General features: G+C 36.3%; 1 protein-coding gene across 28 annotated transcripts in view; it reads right to left on the reverse strand.

Annotated features, from left to right (window-relative positions):
- LMBR1 (limb development membrane protein 1) overlaps positions 1–13,515 on the reverse strand; it is a 209,937-nt gene that overhangs the window by 103,954 nt on the left and 92,468 nt on the right. For 26 of the 28 annotated variants that reach the window (XM_009444432.5, XM_001148120.8, XM_063815864.1 and 23 more), the window contains one exon: positions 10,107–10,210. In XM_009444432.5, coding sequence (XP_009442707.2) covers positions 10,107–10,210 — 104 coding nt within the window. Of the gene's footprint in view, positions 1–10,106; positions 10,211–13,515 lie in introns of those variants that run through there. The other 2 variants (XM_054655418.2, XM_054655417.2) reach the window with 1 other exon arrangement.

Below are 13,515 nucleotides of genomic sequence, written 5' to 3' on the forward strand. Positions count from 1 at the left end.
AGGAGGGAGGGAGGGAGGGAGGGAAAAAAGAAGAAAAAGGTTAGCAGTGATTCCCAGTGCTACAAGCTTATAGTCAAGAAGTTCAAAAATACGTCTAATAATAGGTAAGAATATTAAGAAATCATAGGTAAGGGTAACGTTATTGTATAAATTGTTCTAGAATAACTGAATAGTAATACAGAGAGAAAATAACTTAGATTTTCTCTTTTCAACCACCTCACAAAATTAGCTACAGGTAGACGAAAATATTAGCTCTTTGCAAAACTCAAGGACAAAGTGGCCAAAATAGAATAGACTATATTATTCATCCCAACTTTGAAGGAATGATAACACTTGAAGAGTGAAACCAACTATCAAATTACTAAGAGTTTAGTTGAAGTGTAAAAATGTAGAAAAGCTAGCAGAAAACAAAATCAGGTTTTGTTTGGGCCTGCTTATATAATGTTTGTTATCAAGTCCTGAGTTTTCTCACACAATTAATTTAAAGAAAATTAAACAGCATGTGACATGGTTAAGTAGGACCAAGTCAAACATATATATTATGAATCTTAAATTATAATAAATCAACTTTCTAAAACCAGCCTTAATTATATCTTTATATATACACCCTTTCTAATCAAAATTTACCTAATATATATATTTGATTAAAATGATTAAATTATACATAACATTTTTAATCAACTTTAATGCTATTTTCTTGGCTTAGGATTTTCCAGCAATACAGGTATCTATAGTAATATTAGCCGCAAACTCTTGGGAAGTCAGCGCCTACAGATGAGCTCGCAGGGGAGACTTTCTTCTGCCCAGGGCTAAGGCTGACAGTCTTCCTCTATCAATGGGCAAGGTGTGCGCATGCTTTAAAATCTGCCCTTTGCCTGAGCACTTCTTACTGAGCCTCAGTTCTGACTCCTAGTCTCTATGTGCCTCTAACCTCATTTTTCCCAAACTAAAGGTCCCACGTTACCTTGTGACCACCCTCTCTCCCCTGCTGAGGAAACCATAGCCTGGCTTACTCACTTACTCATGGGGTTTTGTTGTTCCTGTTTGTTGTTCTTCAAATACTCAGAGATTTTTCTGGCTTTCTTGAGAACTTATCTATGTACTTAATAATACAGGCTGCTTGTTATATAGTTATATTTTTGACAAGGTCCTATTTAACAATAGGATGTGCTGTTTAACTTCCTTTAAACCAACTATGTAAAAAAAACTCATGAGGTGACAACAAACATTATATAATCAGGCTCAAATAAAGCCTGATGTAGAAAATACAAAGACTAAAATTTCTCTTTGCATGACAACTTAACAATATTTTTGAAACTCTAATCTGCTGAACTTCTAAAATCCTGATTTATTTTTTACAATTTCCATGTTATTTCTACATGCTGAAATAAGAAAACATTTCAAGGAGTTATTTCCCGATAAGTGATAAATATTTCTCAGTAAGTAACATTCCATGTCTAAGTTGTCTATTTTCAATAAAGTCAAACTAGATATAACTGGATCTTTTTTTCTTTTATTTTTTAGAGACGGAGTCTCGCTCTGTCGCCCAGGCTGGAGTGCAACAGCACGATCTTGGCTCACTGCAACCTCCACCTCCCAGGTTCAAGCGATTCTCCTGCCTCAGCCTCCTGAGTAGCTGGGATTACAGGTGCCCACCACCACACCTGGCTAATTTTTATATTTTTAGTAGAGACAGTGTTTCACCATGTTGCCCAGGCTGGTCTCAAACTGACCTCAGGTAATCCACCTGCCTTGGCCTCCCAAAGTGCTGGGATTATAGGTGTGAGCCACCACACCTGGCCTAGTACTCCATTTCCTCTGTGTGGCATTAATTTTAAGGTTTTAGGGCCATCCTGATGTGCTATACGAAAGTTTTCATAAGGCCGGGTACAGTAGCTCAAGCCTGGAATCCCAGCATTTTGGGAAGTCAAGGTGGGCAGACTGCTTGAGGCCAGGAGTTGGAGACCAGCCAGAGCAACATAGCAAAACCCCATTTCTTTAAAAGAAAAAAAAACAGTTTTGATCAGCCAAATACAGGATCTAGTGAAGATTAACTTGGACAGAACTTTACTATCTGTATTGTTACTAGTAGTATGCTCTTCGTTACCTTGTATTTAAACATCAGTGTACCTTTTATTTATGATACTTAACCAAGTATCCATTATAGGCATTAGTTAAGCAATCTATGACTAGGAATTTTTTAAAATAGAAAACAGCTCAAAACCACACCTATGGCTTGTCCAGTTCAGCTGAGTCAAGCACTGAAATCATAAGCATACTCCCCTGCCCTCTACTAATACCTGGCACACTCACCAAACCCCACATTCACAGGCTCTCAACATATCTTGTTTTAAAGAAAAAAAAAATACTCATAAATATATAATATTGATTTTTATTTAAAAAAATAAGAAATAGTATGAGGTATATTTACAGAATGAAACTGCAGAAAACCTTCTGTAATTTCTAGGAGATCTGAGAATCATTTGGTATAAATTGGCTGGGCACGGTGGCTCACGCCTGTAATCCCAGCACTTTGGGTGGCCAAGGCAGGTGGATCACCTGAGGTCAGGAGTTCAAGGGCAGCTTGGCTAACATGGTGAAACCTTGTCTCTATTAAAAATACAAAAATTAGCCGGGCGTGGTGGTGGGCACCTGTAATCCCAGCTACTTGGAAGGCTGAGGCAGGAGAATCACTTGAACCCGGGAGATGGAGGTGCAGCGAGCCAAGATCTCGCCATTGCACTCCAGCCTGGGTGACAGAGCAAGACTCTGTCTCTAAAAATAAATAAATAAATAAATCTAGCATTATAAAACAACTTAAAATTTCTTCTTCCTCTGTGCTACGAATAGAATAAATGTTTTCCATAAAACTGATCATTTCAATATATTGAATCCTAACTTTTTCTACTGTTAGTGTGTCCTTATTTTTTCCGTTTTTGCCTGCTGATCTTATTTTTAATCCCTAAAAGAAGACACATTCACATACATATTTTTTAATGTTTCGGTTGCTTTAGAATTCAGTCACTTCAGAACAATACAACCTTGTCTTTCTCGATGAGAATTTCCTTTCTTTAATGTAAAATGTGCAAACCAATAAATATTTAAGTCGTATCATGTTAGTGACTTAAGTTTTAAAGAAAAGTAGATTTATCACAGGCTAAAATATTACCTAACGTCAAACTATCAAACAATCTTACTGCCTTTGATGTGTATAAATACACAACTTCTATTTCTGGTATACTAAATGACAAATAAATGGACTGTAAATTAATGTACCAAGGTTCAGTTATATATTGACAAACGTTTCATAGATCAAAGATTAACATTGTGACCCACTGAATAAATGATTTTATACATGAATAAATATGAGCTTAAGTGCCAAATAAATCTAAGATTGTAACAATTCAACCCCTAGCCTCTCTGGTGAGCTCTTGTCCTGCAGGCCTGTGGTATCCTAATGACTTAAGAAGCTCTCTAGTAGCACTAAATCTGACATTTAATTTTCCTTTCAAATAAAGTTTATTCCAACCAAGGGTGAGTAGTTTTCTATTCCCCCCAAAAACTTTTAGAAAAGATACTCTAATTAACAATGACTATTTCTATAAAACTGTTTCATGAGTATTGGAAGTATTACAGCCAGTTTAATTTAAAGTATAATTACTTTAAAATCTGTACTTGGTAACTTTCTGTTTCCTCTCTGCCAAAGCTTTTCTTCATTTAACAGAGGCCTGAACTATCAAACATTATGAGACATTAGCTAGTAATTTAATCATCATATAAAAGGGTTTGAAGTTTAGTTATCTATTAAACATAATACCTATTTTTTACAACCTATACTGTTCTAAAACAGATCCTATTTCAAAAAATAAAATAAAAGCTGAATATGTCAATACCAATGTAATTTTTCATGTCACTTTGCTGTTAGATATAAAAAGTAATCCTACACAAGTTCTCCTGATGTTTCATCATCAGCTTTAACATAGTTGGTACATTTAAGCACCTAATAATAACTGCTATTTAAAATGTGTCTTGGGTACTTTACCAACCTTTTAGGTGAGGCTACTAAATCCCTCAGCAACCCTGGTAGACAGGTACTGTTAGACTCATTTTATAAATGTGGACACAATGAAATATGCCCTAAGTCACAGTCAGTAAGAAGAGTGAAGATTGAAGTCCAGGTATTCTGAATTCCAAAGTTCACATTTTTTGCCACTGTTATGCAAATAAAGAGACAATCTAGCCTTTAAGTATAGAAATTTATCATTTTTCGATACTGAGAGGCAAAGATGAACATACTATATAGGGTTCAATTCAAAGTATACCATTACAGTGTATATGGAAACTGAGTGATGTTTTTAAAAAAAGCTGTTACTTAACAGTAACAGATACTATAAAGCCATAATTTAGTGCCCTCCTAGATCCAACTGTATTAAGAACAGTGACAAAATTAATGTCATTTCCTGAACTAAATGATTTTCAATTCAAAATTTTATAACCTAATGATTTTTAAATGAAATAAATGTATTTACTCTTTTCCTCAAAATAATACTTTCCTATTTCTTTCTGAGTTCCCATATGCCCAGATTTGATGTTTCAAATGCTCACTTTACATGGTTATAACCACACCTTTACAGTAAAACAATTCCAAAAGGAAGCTGAAGTATCACAGCATTATCAGAATAGAGTATTTTCAAAATAATCATTCTGATCCATAACCATTTCTAAGGTAAAAACTAGTGCTCTCAATTGGGGGATTGTAGAGGATTTCTATTAATAAATTGCTCTATGATTTTTTTTCTTGAAGGTGTTGGGAAAATCAAATTAACACGTAACAATAGTTAGTGAGATATGGCTTCATTTTCTGTAATAAACACTAAGATCAAAACATGACCCAAGTTAAATTTCCTTGCAGGGTTCCCAGCAGGGGCTTCCCTTTTGTCTGTGATTTCCTCTCACCCACCAGAACCAGGCCAAATATGCGCATGTGCCACTAACACTAAGCAGCACTTCCTTAATCACTCATTTCCAACAATTTATGGATCATCAGTGGCAAAAAACGAGCAAAAATAATGAAAGAATGCAATGAAAGCTCGTGGAGACAGAGGCTGGACTTCCTACTCACTCTGTGTCTCTTTAAGATGGAGGCCTGATACAAATTAGCCACTGGGGGGAAAAAGTCATCTGGTCATAAAATACAGTACAAGGTCACTTTTATGTAAGTTTGCCAAAAGGGACATAAACCAGGACAATTTCAAACTGTGACACAGGATAGAAACATATTAAAAAAATCTTTGTTCCTCCTCTATTGTGCTGTCATGTTGCTCAGCTTTATAGACATTCCAAGCACCAGCACAGAACTCTTCGCTTCCACCTGGTCAGTCCAATTAATTAAGAAAGGAAGTTACCTAAAATTTTGTACTTTTTGCTTTTATTATCAGGCACTTTGTTTGAAGTTATAGGAGTTAACCTCTTAATCCTACAGACCGTGTGCTACGCTCTGGCCATTCAGGGATGTCTGGATGGTTTGGATAATTGGTCAGGATGTTGCTTATGTTACCTTTTATGCTATGACTTCAAATCAAACATAGGCATTAAAGTGAAGTACAATAGAAATTTACTCCCAGAAAAATCTTGGGTTTATGAATTAATCTGTCATAAATTTTACATAACAATCATATGGAGATATTTTCTCCCACTTTCATTAAGTTGCTGAATTTTTTTTCCTCCTGACATTTTTATTCAAAATAAGATGTTAAGATATAATATAAAACAAATATATGCCTAACTACCATTTAAACACTGGCCAGAGGTTATACCTCCAGAGTTCCTTACAAAATCAGAAAACATCTCTGATATTAATCCAGATAACCTGGAGGTCTTTTCTGGAGTGGAGGAGGGAGATAAATCATACAGCCAATCTGAGGTATGATAAGTACAGCAGTGATGTCTGCCTTAAGATGTTCCCTGAGCCCTAAGAGCCACATACGGCAGAAAAAGCAGGCTTACTGCAAAACAAAACAAACATCACCAAATGGAACCTTTTTATCAGTTGAAAAATTAAGATGTAAACGGAGTCACTTTCAAATACCTATGAACACACCTAAAGCTCAATACACATAGGTGACAGCAAAATAATCTAAATTTGGTAAACATTTAACTGCTAATAATAAGTCTAAATTCCAAGATAAAAGTTAGCTGCTTACTAAAAAAAAAGTTTTACTTTATCAAAACCATTTCTATGCTCTTACACTTCAGAATTATAAAGTAAGGGAATAGCAAGGAGATGGTCCTAATAAAATAGAAACACACACCGCTGCCACGGTAAGAAGAGAGAAGCAAAGCTATTGAAGGCCCTTAAAAGGACAAAGTCAACCCCCCAGGCCTAATATGTCCTGTTTGAATTAACATAGTGGTTTAATTAAAAACTAAGTAGAGAATTCTGCTTAATTTGATTTTCAATTCAAGCTCTGCATCCGCCCATGGCCAGTGGCCAATTTCCGCATCTCGGCACAATATGCAAGAAGCTGTTTGAACATCGATTGCCCAGGGGAATCCATGGGAGTAGAGTGGGGCCATATGCCATTTAGGGATACACCAGACTTAGACACAGTAAAACAGCACCAGGAGGGTGGCCACAGGAAAAAAAAAAAAAAGGAAATTTTACTTAACCATATTACAAGTTTGTCATTGCTCAAATTAGTGTGCTGAATCTACCAATTAGAAATGTTTCTAGCCTCTCTTCAGTATCACTTCAGCAACTATACGTGTCAAATGTAATCGATGAGCAAGCAGCTTTAAAGGAATATACATAAATATATGTACTTATTCGCCAAATATGTTAAACATTCTAATGACTGTGATCAATCATAACATTAATTTCAATAAAGCAACGAAGTTAATTCTAATAAGCACTGTGTAAAGAACCATGTATCTTTAAAAATGTTATTTAGAACTTACACAGGTAGTTAACAAATGATTCTAGACTGCAGAAATATACAACATGAAAGGGCTCAAATGTATGCTTAACACATTTAGACTTAACGACACAATATTAGTAACCTCTCCAACTTTCATGTGACTGATTTTAAAACTGAAAAATATGAATATTTTAAAATAACATGCCTTGATTAGCTTAATTTTAAAACTTTCTAAACATTTCTACTAGGATCTAGAACACACCTTATCTTCAAACAAGTTTGTTTCAAAGTATGCTAGCTGTAATGCTCAAGCTGAGTTATTCTACTTCAGTACATGCCATTGCAAAATGGGAAACATATTTTAAAACCGCCTGAGATAATAATCTGTGAGGAATTAAAAGATGACTGTACTGTATTCAGTTGCTTGCTTTCTGAGGACCATATTTTATAGAATATTTAGTGATAATAAGTATTCTAGAAAACTTATTAGTGATTAGTGATATTTTATAGAATACTTAATAGTCAAATGCATTTAAAGACTACCTCGAAGATAAAGGTAATTTAATAATAGCTAACATTTACTAAGTGAAGTCCTGGGCTATGTGCATTACATGAATAATCACATCTCATTTAATCACCAAAATGATACAATAAAGTAAAGATCATTATTACACCCGTTTTACAGAAAGCAATCCCGTGGTTTAGATGAAGTCACGTCCCAGGCAGTCTGACTGATGCCAAATTTTCTCACGGTTGCAGCTTCACCATCTTCCGCTGGCCTCTTTCCCTACCTTCAAGCTAGAATCCCATCTCCTTCCTTCCTTTAGTGGCATTAACAACCAAATTCTTTAATTTGGTTTTCTGCAGCACCTATTACAACTTCCCAAGTTGGACAAATGGCAGTCGTCCGGGGCTCCACCTTCTGCTGTGTTTGGGAATTAATTGGATTCGTAGTTGCCTGTATCCTATAGTCATTCAATATTTCAGTCCCATTTGAGGTCAAGAAACACAGCTGGTGACCCTCGAGTGATTTTTAGGCAACTAACATGGTCAAAGATGTGCTAAGAAAAGAATATTAATCATAAAAAGACTAAAAATTTTTTTAGAAGGAAGTAAGTGCTGTACAATCGTATGTGTGAAATATCTCTAATTAACTTCTATGATCCCTCCTCAGCTGATTCTCCCTTTGACCTTAAGTCTGTAAGGGGGAACAGGAGAAAAATGACATGTCACTGGGATTTTTTGTCATTTTTTTCTTTTTTAATTCTGGAGATTGTTGCTAATTCTTCAAACAGATTTAGCCACGTCCCTTTCCTAGTTGGTTAATTCACAAGAAGGGAAGAAAATAACTTGGAGGCAAAGAGTTTGTCCATATTACACCCTGTTATTGTAAATAACAATCTATTCAACTAGATTGTTATAAAAAGTATAAATTAGGTAGATACTGCTTATAATGTCAAATATGAAAATATAGTTCACACCAAGCTTTATCATTTGTTTTTTGTATGTGGTACTGTTACACAAGAGGTAGTGTCAGGAAGAGGGAAGAACTTTGCTTATTGAAAGCAAACGTCGGCAGGCAATGTCACAGAGTCAGGTGCAGGACTGATTCGGCGCCGTGATCTACAGATCAGTGTTCTGCACTGTGTGGGGCATGTACTCCTTTGTACTCCTTTCCTTTGTGACCTGCACAAAGTCTAAAACGCATATTTATCTCTAAATATACTCAAGTGGTAGATGAAAAAAAATTATTTTCAAAAATCCTATTCTGGCTTCTCTGTTGCCTACAACATAAAACTCAAATGACCAGATGGAGGACTCCAGGCCTCCAGAATTCGACCCTGGCAAGCGGCTTGTGCACCCTCATCTCTCACCATTCTCCAGTATCTAAGTACCGGCCATTCCCTCAATTCTGTCAGAGCTCTGGGCCTTTGCTCAAGCCTGGAATGCCACACTCTAGGAAACCCCTGCTCATCCTTCAAGTCCCAGCCCAAGTCCAGGTTGACTTCCCCTGTGAAGCCTGCTCAGATTCCCCAGGAAAATCAAGATAACCTTTCCTTTCAGGGTTTCCCATAGGACTTCGTTATATAAAAAGGCTTCAAACTGCATCTTATTTGTTTACATCTGTCATTTCTCCCACTGTCCGACCCTTGAAGGCCAGAGCCCCATCTTTTCATCTGTGTCCCCAGCAAGCTCCTATAAACAGCATAATAACTGCTACTTAAGGAATTGGTTAATAAAACTGAATTCTCAATAAAATTCATTCTCTGTTGAATGAATGAATATCCATCAAAAGTTATGTTTCCAAAATTCTACAGAAATTGCCTTCTCAAGAGTCTACAATGACCTCCTTTCTTCTTGTTGTTTATTCTTGGTTTTTGTTTGTTTCTGAGACAGGCTGGAGTGCAGTGACGCAATCACAGCTCACACCACAGCTTCAACCTGCAGGCTCAAGCAATCCTCCCACCTTAGTCTCCAGAGGAGCTGGGACCACAGGTACCCATCGCCACACCCAGTTAATTTTTTTATTTTTAGTACAGACAGGGTCTCACTGTGTTGCCCAAACTGGTCTCGAAGAACTGGCCTCAAGCGACCCTCCTGCCGCAGCCTCCCAAAGTGGTGGATTACAGGTGTGAGCCACTGCACCCGGCCATTGACTAAATTTTAATTGCCTGTCTTAAGAATACATCATGATTTTTTAAATTCCAATGCATAAAAGCCAGTTTTCTTAATGTCAGGTTTGACTGCCAGAGTCATTCATTCTGATCCTGGTATATTTACTAAATGTGAAAGCAGCTGTCAGTTTTCAGCTGCAGACTGTTAACGTATGGAATAACAGCTAGACAACAGAAAGGGGAGCCCATGGAAATAACACTTTACTGTCACCTTAAACTAAATAAGATACCCTAAGAAAAGAATAAAAGCTATTATATCAGGTTTATCCATTACATTAAATGTATGCATACTGTAAAAGTACTCGCAGGTCTAAAAGATGTCTCTCTCTCATGGACAGGCAAAATAATTCAATATGCAGAATTACTGTTATTGTTAACAATGTGTTGTTAATATTATTTACTACGCATTTTTTATATTCCATTTAAATAATTTAAGTCTGCTTTTTCTAGTTCAATGTGAATGATATTTAATTCCTCCCTTAACCAATTTAATTCCAATACTAGATTCACTTACCTTTTTCAGGCCAGCAAAGCCTTCTGATTCCAGAAAGAAAAAGGCAAAGGGCATCAATACAAATAAACAAAGGTTGGAAAAAAGGGAAGCAAGATTCCACAAACCTATAAAAAGGGTAACAAGAAAAGAAGAAAAACAGGTTAGATATTGAAATTGTGGTATTAATCAAGATCTATACTTTTAAATAGTAAAAATAAACAAAAAGTAACAAATGACCTAAACTTAGAAATCATAAAATAATTATAGTATGTATTTATTTAAATTTTTTTAACATTGTAACTTGTACCTATTGGGAAAAGTCAGTATAGAAACTAATGTTTTTTTCCATGCCCTAAAGTAAATTCACTAAAAATATGATGTGTGCAGAGATCCAAAGGCACAGCCTCTTTAGACATATAGGCACCGGAATATTTAAATTAGAGCCACTAGCATTTATTGAGCCCCTAATAAATGCCAGATACTCTACTGAACATTTTACATGCATAATCCCATTTAATTTAAGCCTCATAAAAACCCTAAAAATAATAATTAGCATTTATTGAGCCCTTATGTGCCAAGCACTATTCTAAGTGATTTACAGACATTATCCGAACTCATTTACTTGCCACAGCAATCCCATGAGGCAGGTAGCATTACTGCCCCAAGATGACAGAGGAGGAGCAGGCTATGCAACTTGCCACAGCTGTAGAGCATCCAAGTGGCAGAGCTGACTTAATTCCAGGATTTTAAAAAATCACTACATCACAGAAATTTTGGTAAACAATTCCAAGTGGGAAAGAAAAAGTCACAGAGACTGGCAATCTTAAGTGACCTTTTCCTCCCTGTCACAAAATGGCAAGTAAAATAATAAGAAGAGATTTAGCAAAAGACAGAGCCCTGTTAGGTATGTCATTGGGAGGGTATTTGGCCCAACATGTCAGATCATATTTTTTACAGGTAAAAAAATAAAATTTAAAACTGAGTTTCAAAATGATGGTGATAATCATTACAAAAGTTTATAAAATCAAGAGTCAAAGATAAAATTTACGTCAAGGATAAATTCAATGAACTGTTTGCAATTATAATTCAATGTTTTTGAAAGAGGCAACTAATGCTTTCTCAACACCTTTATTTCCAAGCAGTGGAGATGTGGTGATGAACAAACACAACCCCTCTGCTCTCAGAGCTGCTCACGCTGCAGAGCTGCATGCAGAGACTACCTCTGAGCTGGCAGTGAGCACAGGGAACAGAGCCGTCCCTAACTACTGCAGTTTTGAATAAACATAAAGGTTTGTAACTGTCCTAATGCCCTTTGGAGTAGCATGGAGTATAAACAAACACAATTAATTTAGCAATTAATACGGGTCAGCTGGGGAGATTCACTTCCTTTAGTAGACAAGGTAATATAATAAAATCAACTCACAGTTTCTTATTCAAAAATCTACATGGATTTAACAAATTTACAATGTACATTTATCTTTGTAGAAAGTAAAGTCTTTTATAAAACAATATCTTAACATCTTTTAGTGGAAAAACTGCAATTTGAACTATTTAAAATTTTTTTAAATTTTAAATTTTAAAAAATGTAAATAATTTTATATTTTCCAGCCTTTAAAAAAAAGCCAAACATTGTTTTCTTTATTCAAAGAGAGTATAATTAGAGTCAATTGTTTTATTGTGCTAATTACTGGAAGAGCATATAGAACGATGGCTGCATGCACACAATTGAATTCTAGGCAGACCTGGGTTCACGTCCTGCTGTACTTCTATGTGACAACATTGCTAAATCACAGGTTCTTCATCTATAAAATATGGCTAATGACGGGTCTGTAGACATTGATAAGTATTAAATAACGCACGTACAACAACTGACACAATGCCTGTCATAAAATAAGCATTTAATGAATTTTTGCTTTTATTAAGTTACAGCACCAGAGGCTACTAGTAACAGTGCTACAGCTCCCACACCAAACTACCATCCTTCCTGAGACTCCAGGCTCGCTTGCTAGTTTTCCCTTTCATCTTCTTTCTACCAAGGGTATTGGCTCCTGGTTTTCGTTACTAGTAATGAGCATGTGTCCAGGAACAATCTCTTCCCTCCCCCAACAGCCTATGGGTAAAGGTATCATATACGCAACTTTTAAAAGTTGTATCTAAAGAATAAATTGACCTGGATCAAAGCTGTACCTTCCAGGTCCAATTCATAACCTAAAGTGCATGGTCTTTGGCCTCTCTTTTGCCTGCTCAACAGCATTTTCTCTTCTTTATGGTTTCCAAGTAAGTTACTTTCAGATATGTGAGGTATAACAATAATTAGTATTATGTAAATTACATTATTATTATTCTTTAGTAGGCTAGAGAACCATGGTTGTTAATCTATTGCTTTATTTAGGCGTGGTGAAAAATACATGACCGTTTCAAATCACTTGTGTTATGAAAGATAAAGGTCAGTGTGTCAAGAATTATACTCATTTTACACAAGATAGTTTTATTCCAATTAAATATCTCACAGTCTTTTTAAAAAAACATTTTTAAAAGTTACCTACTGGCCGGGCATGGTGGCTCACACCTGTAATCCCAGCACTTTGGGAGGCCGAGGCAGGCAGATTACGAGGTCAGGAGTTCGAGACCAGCCTGGCCAGCATGGTGAAACCCTGTCTCTACTAAAAATACAAAAAAAAAAAAAAAATTAGCTGGGCATGGTGGTGCGCACCTGTAGTCCCAGCTACTCAGGAGGCTGAGGCAGGAGAATTGCTTGAACCCAGCAGGCGGAGGTTGCAGTGAGCCAAGATTGCGCCACTGCACTCCAGCCTGGGCAACAGAGCGAGACTCCGTCTCAAAAAAAAAAAAAAGAAATTATCTACTACAGGTATACCTAAAGCCGATTGCATGTTGCTGTACTGTGCTTTGCAGATACCGTGTGAAGGTTTGTGACAACTGTGTAGTGAACAAGTCTATCTGTGCCATTTTCCCAATACCACGTGCTCACTTCATTTCTCCGTGTCATATTTTGGTAATTTTTGCAATACTTCAAACATTTTCATTATTATTACATCTGTTATGATCTGTGACCAGTGATCTTTGATGTTACTATGTTAATTGTTTGGGGGCGCTGCAAATTGTGCCCATAAAAGATGCCAAACTTAATCAATAAATGTTGTGTGTGTTGACTGCTCCTCTGATTGGCTGTTCCCTCATCTCTCTCCTTCTCCTAGGGCCTCCCCATTCCCTGAGACACAACGATATTGAAAGTAGGCCATGTAATAATCCTACAATGTCCTCTAAGTGTTCAAATGAAAGGAAGACTCACACATCTCTCACTTTCAATCAAAAGCTAGAAGCTTAGTGAGGAAGGCATGTCAAACAATGAGATAAGCTGAAAGCTAGGCCTCTTATGCCAGTTAGCCAAGTTGTGAATGCAAAGGAAAAC

The sequence above is a fragment of the Pan troglodytes genome, chromosome 6, assembly GCF_028858775.2.
Source record: "Pan troglodytes isolate AG18354 chromosome 6, NHGRI_mPanTro3-v2.0_pri, whole genome shotgun sequence".
NCBI classification, from domain to species: domain Eukaryota; kingdom Metazoa; phylum Chordata; class Mammalia; order Primates; family Hominidae; genus Pan; species Pan troglodytes.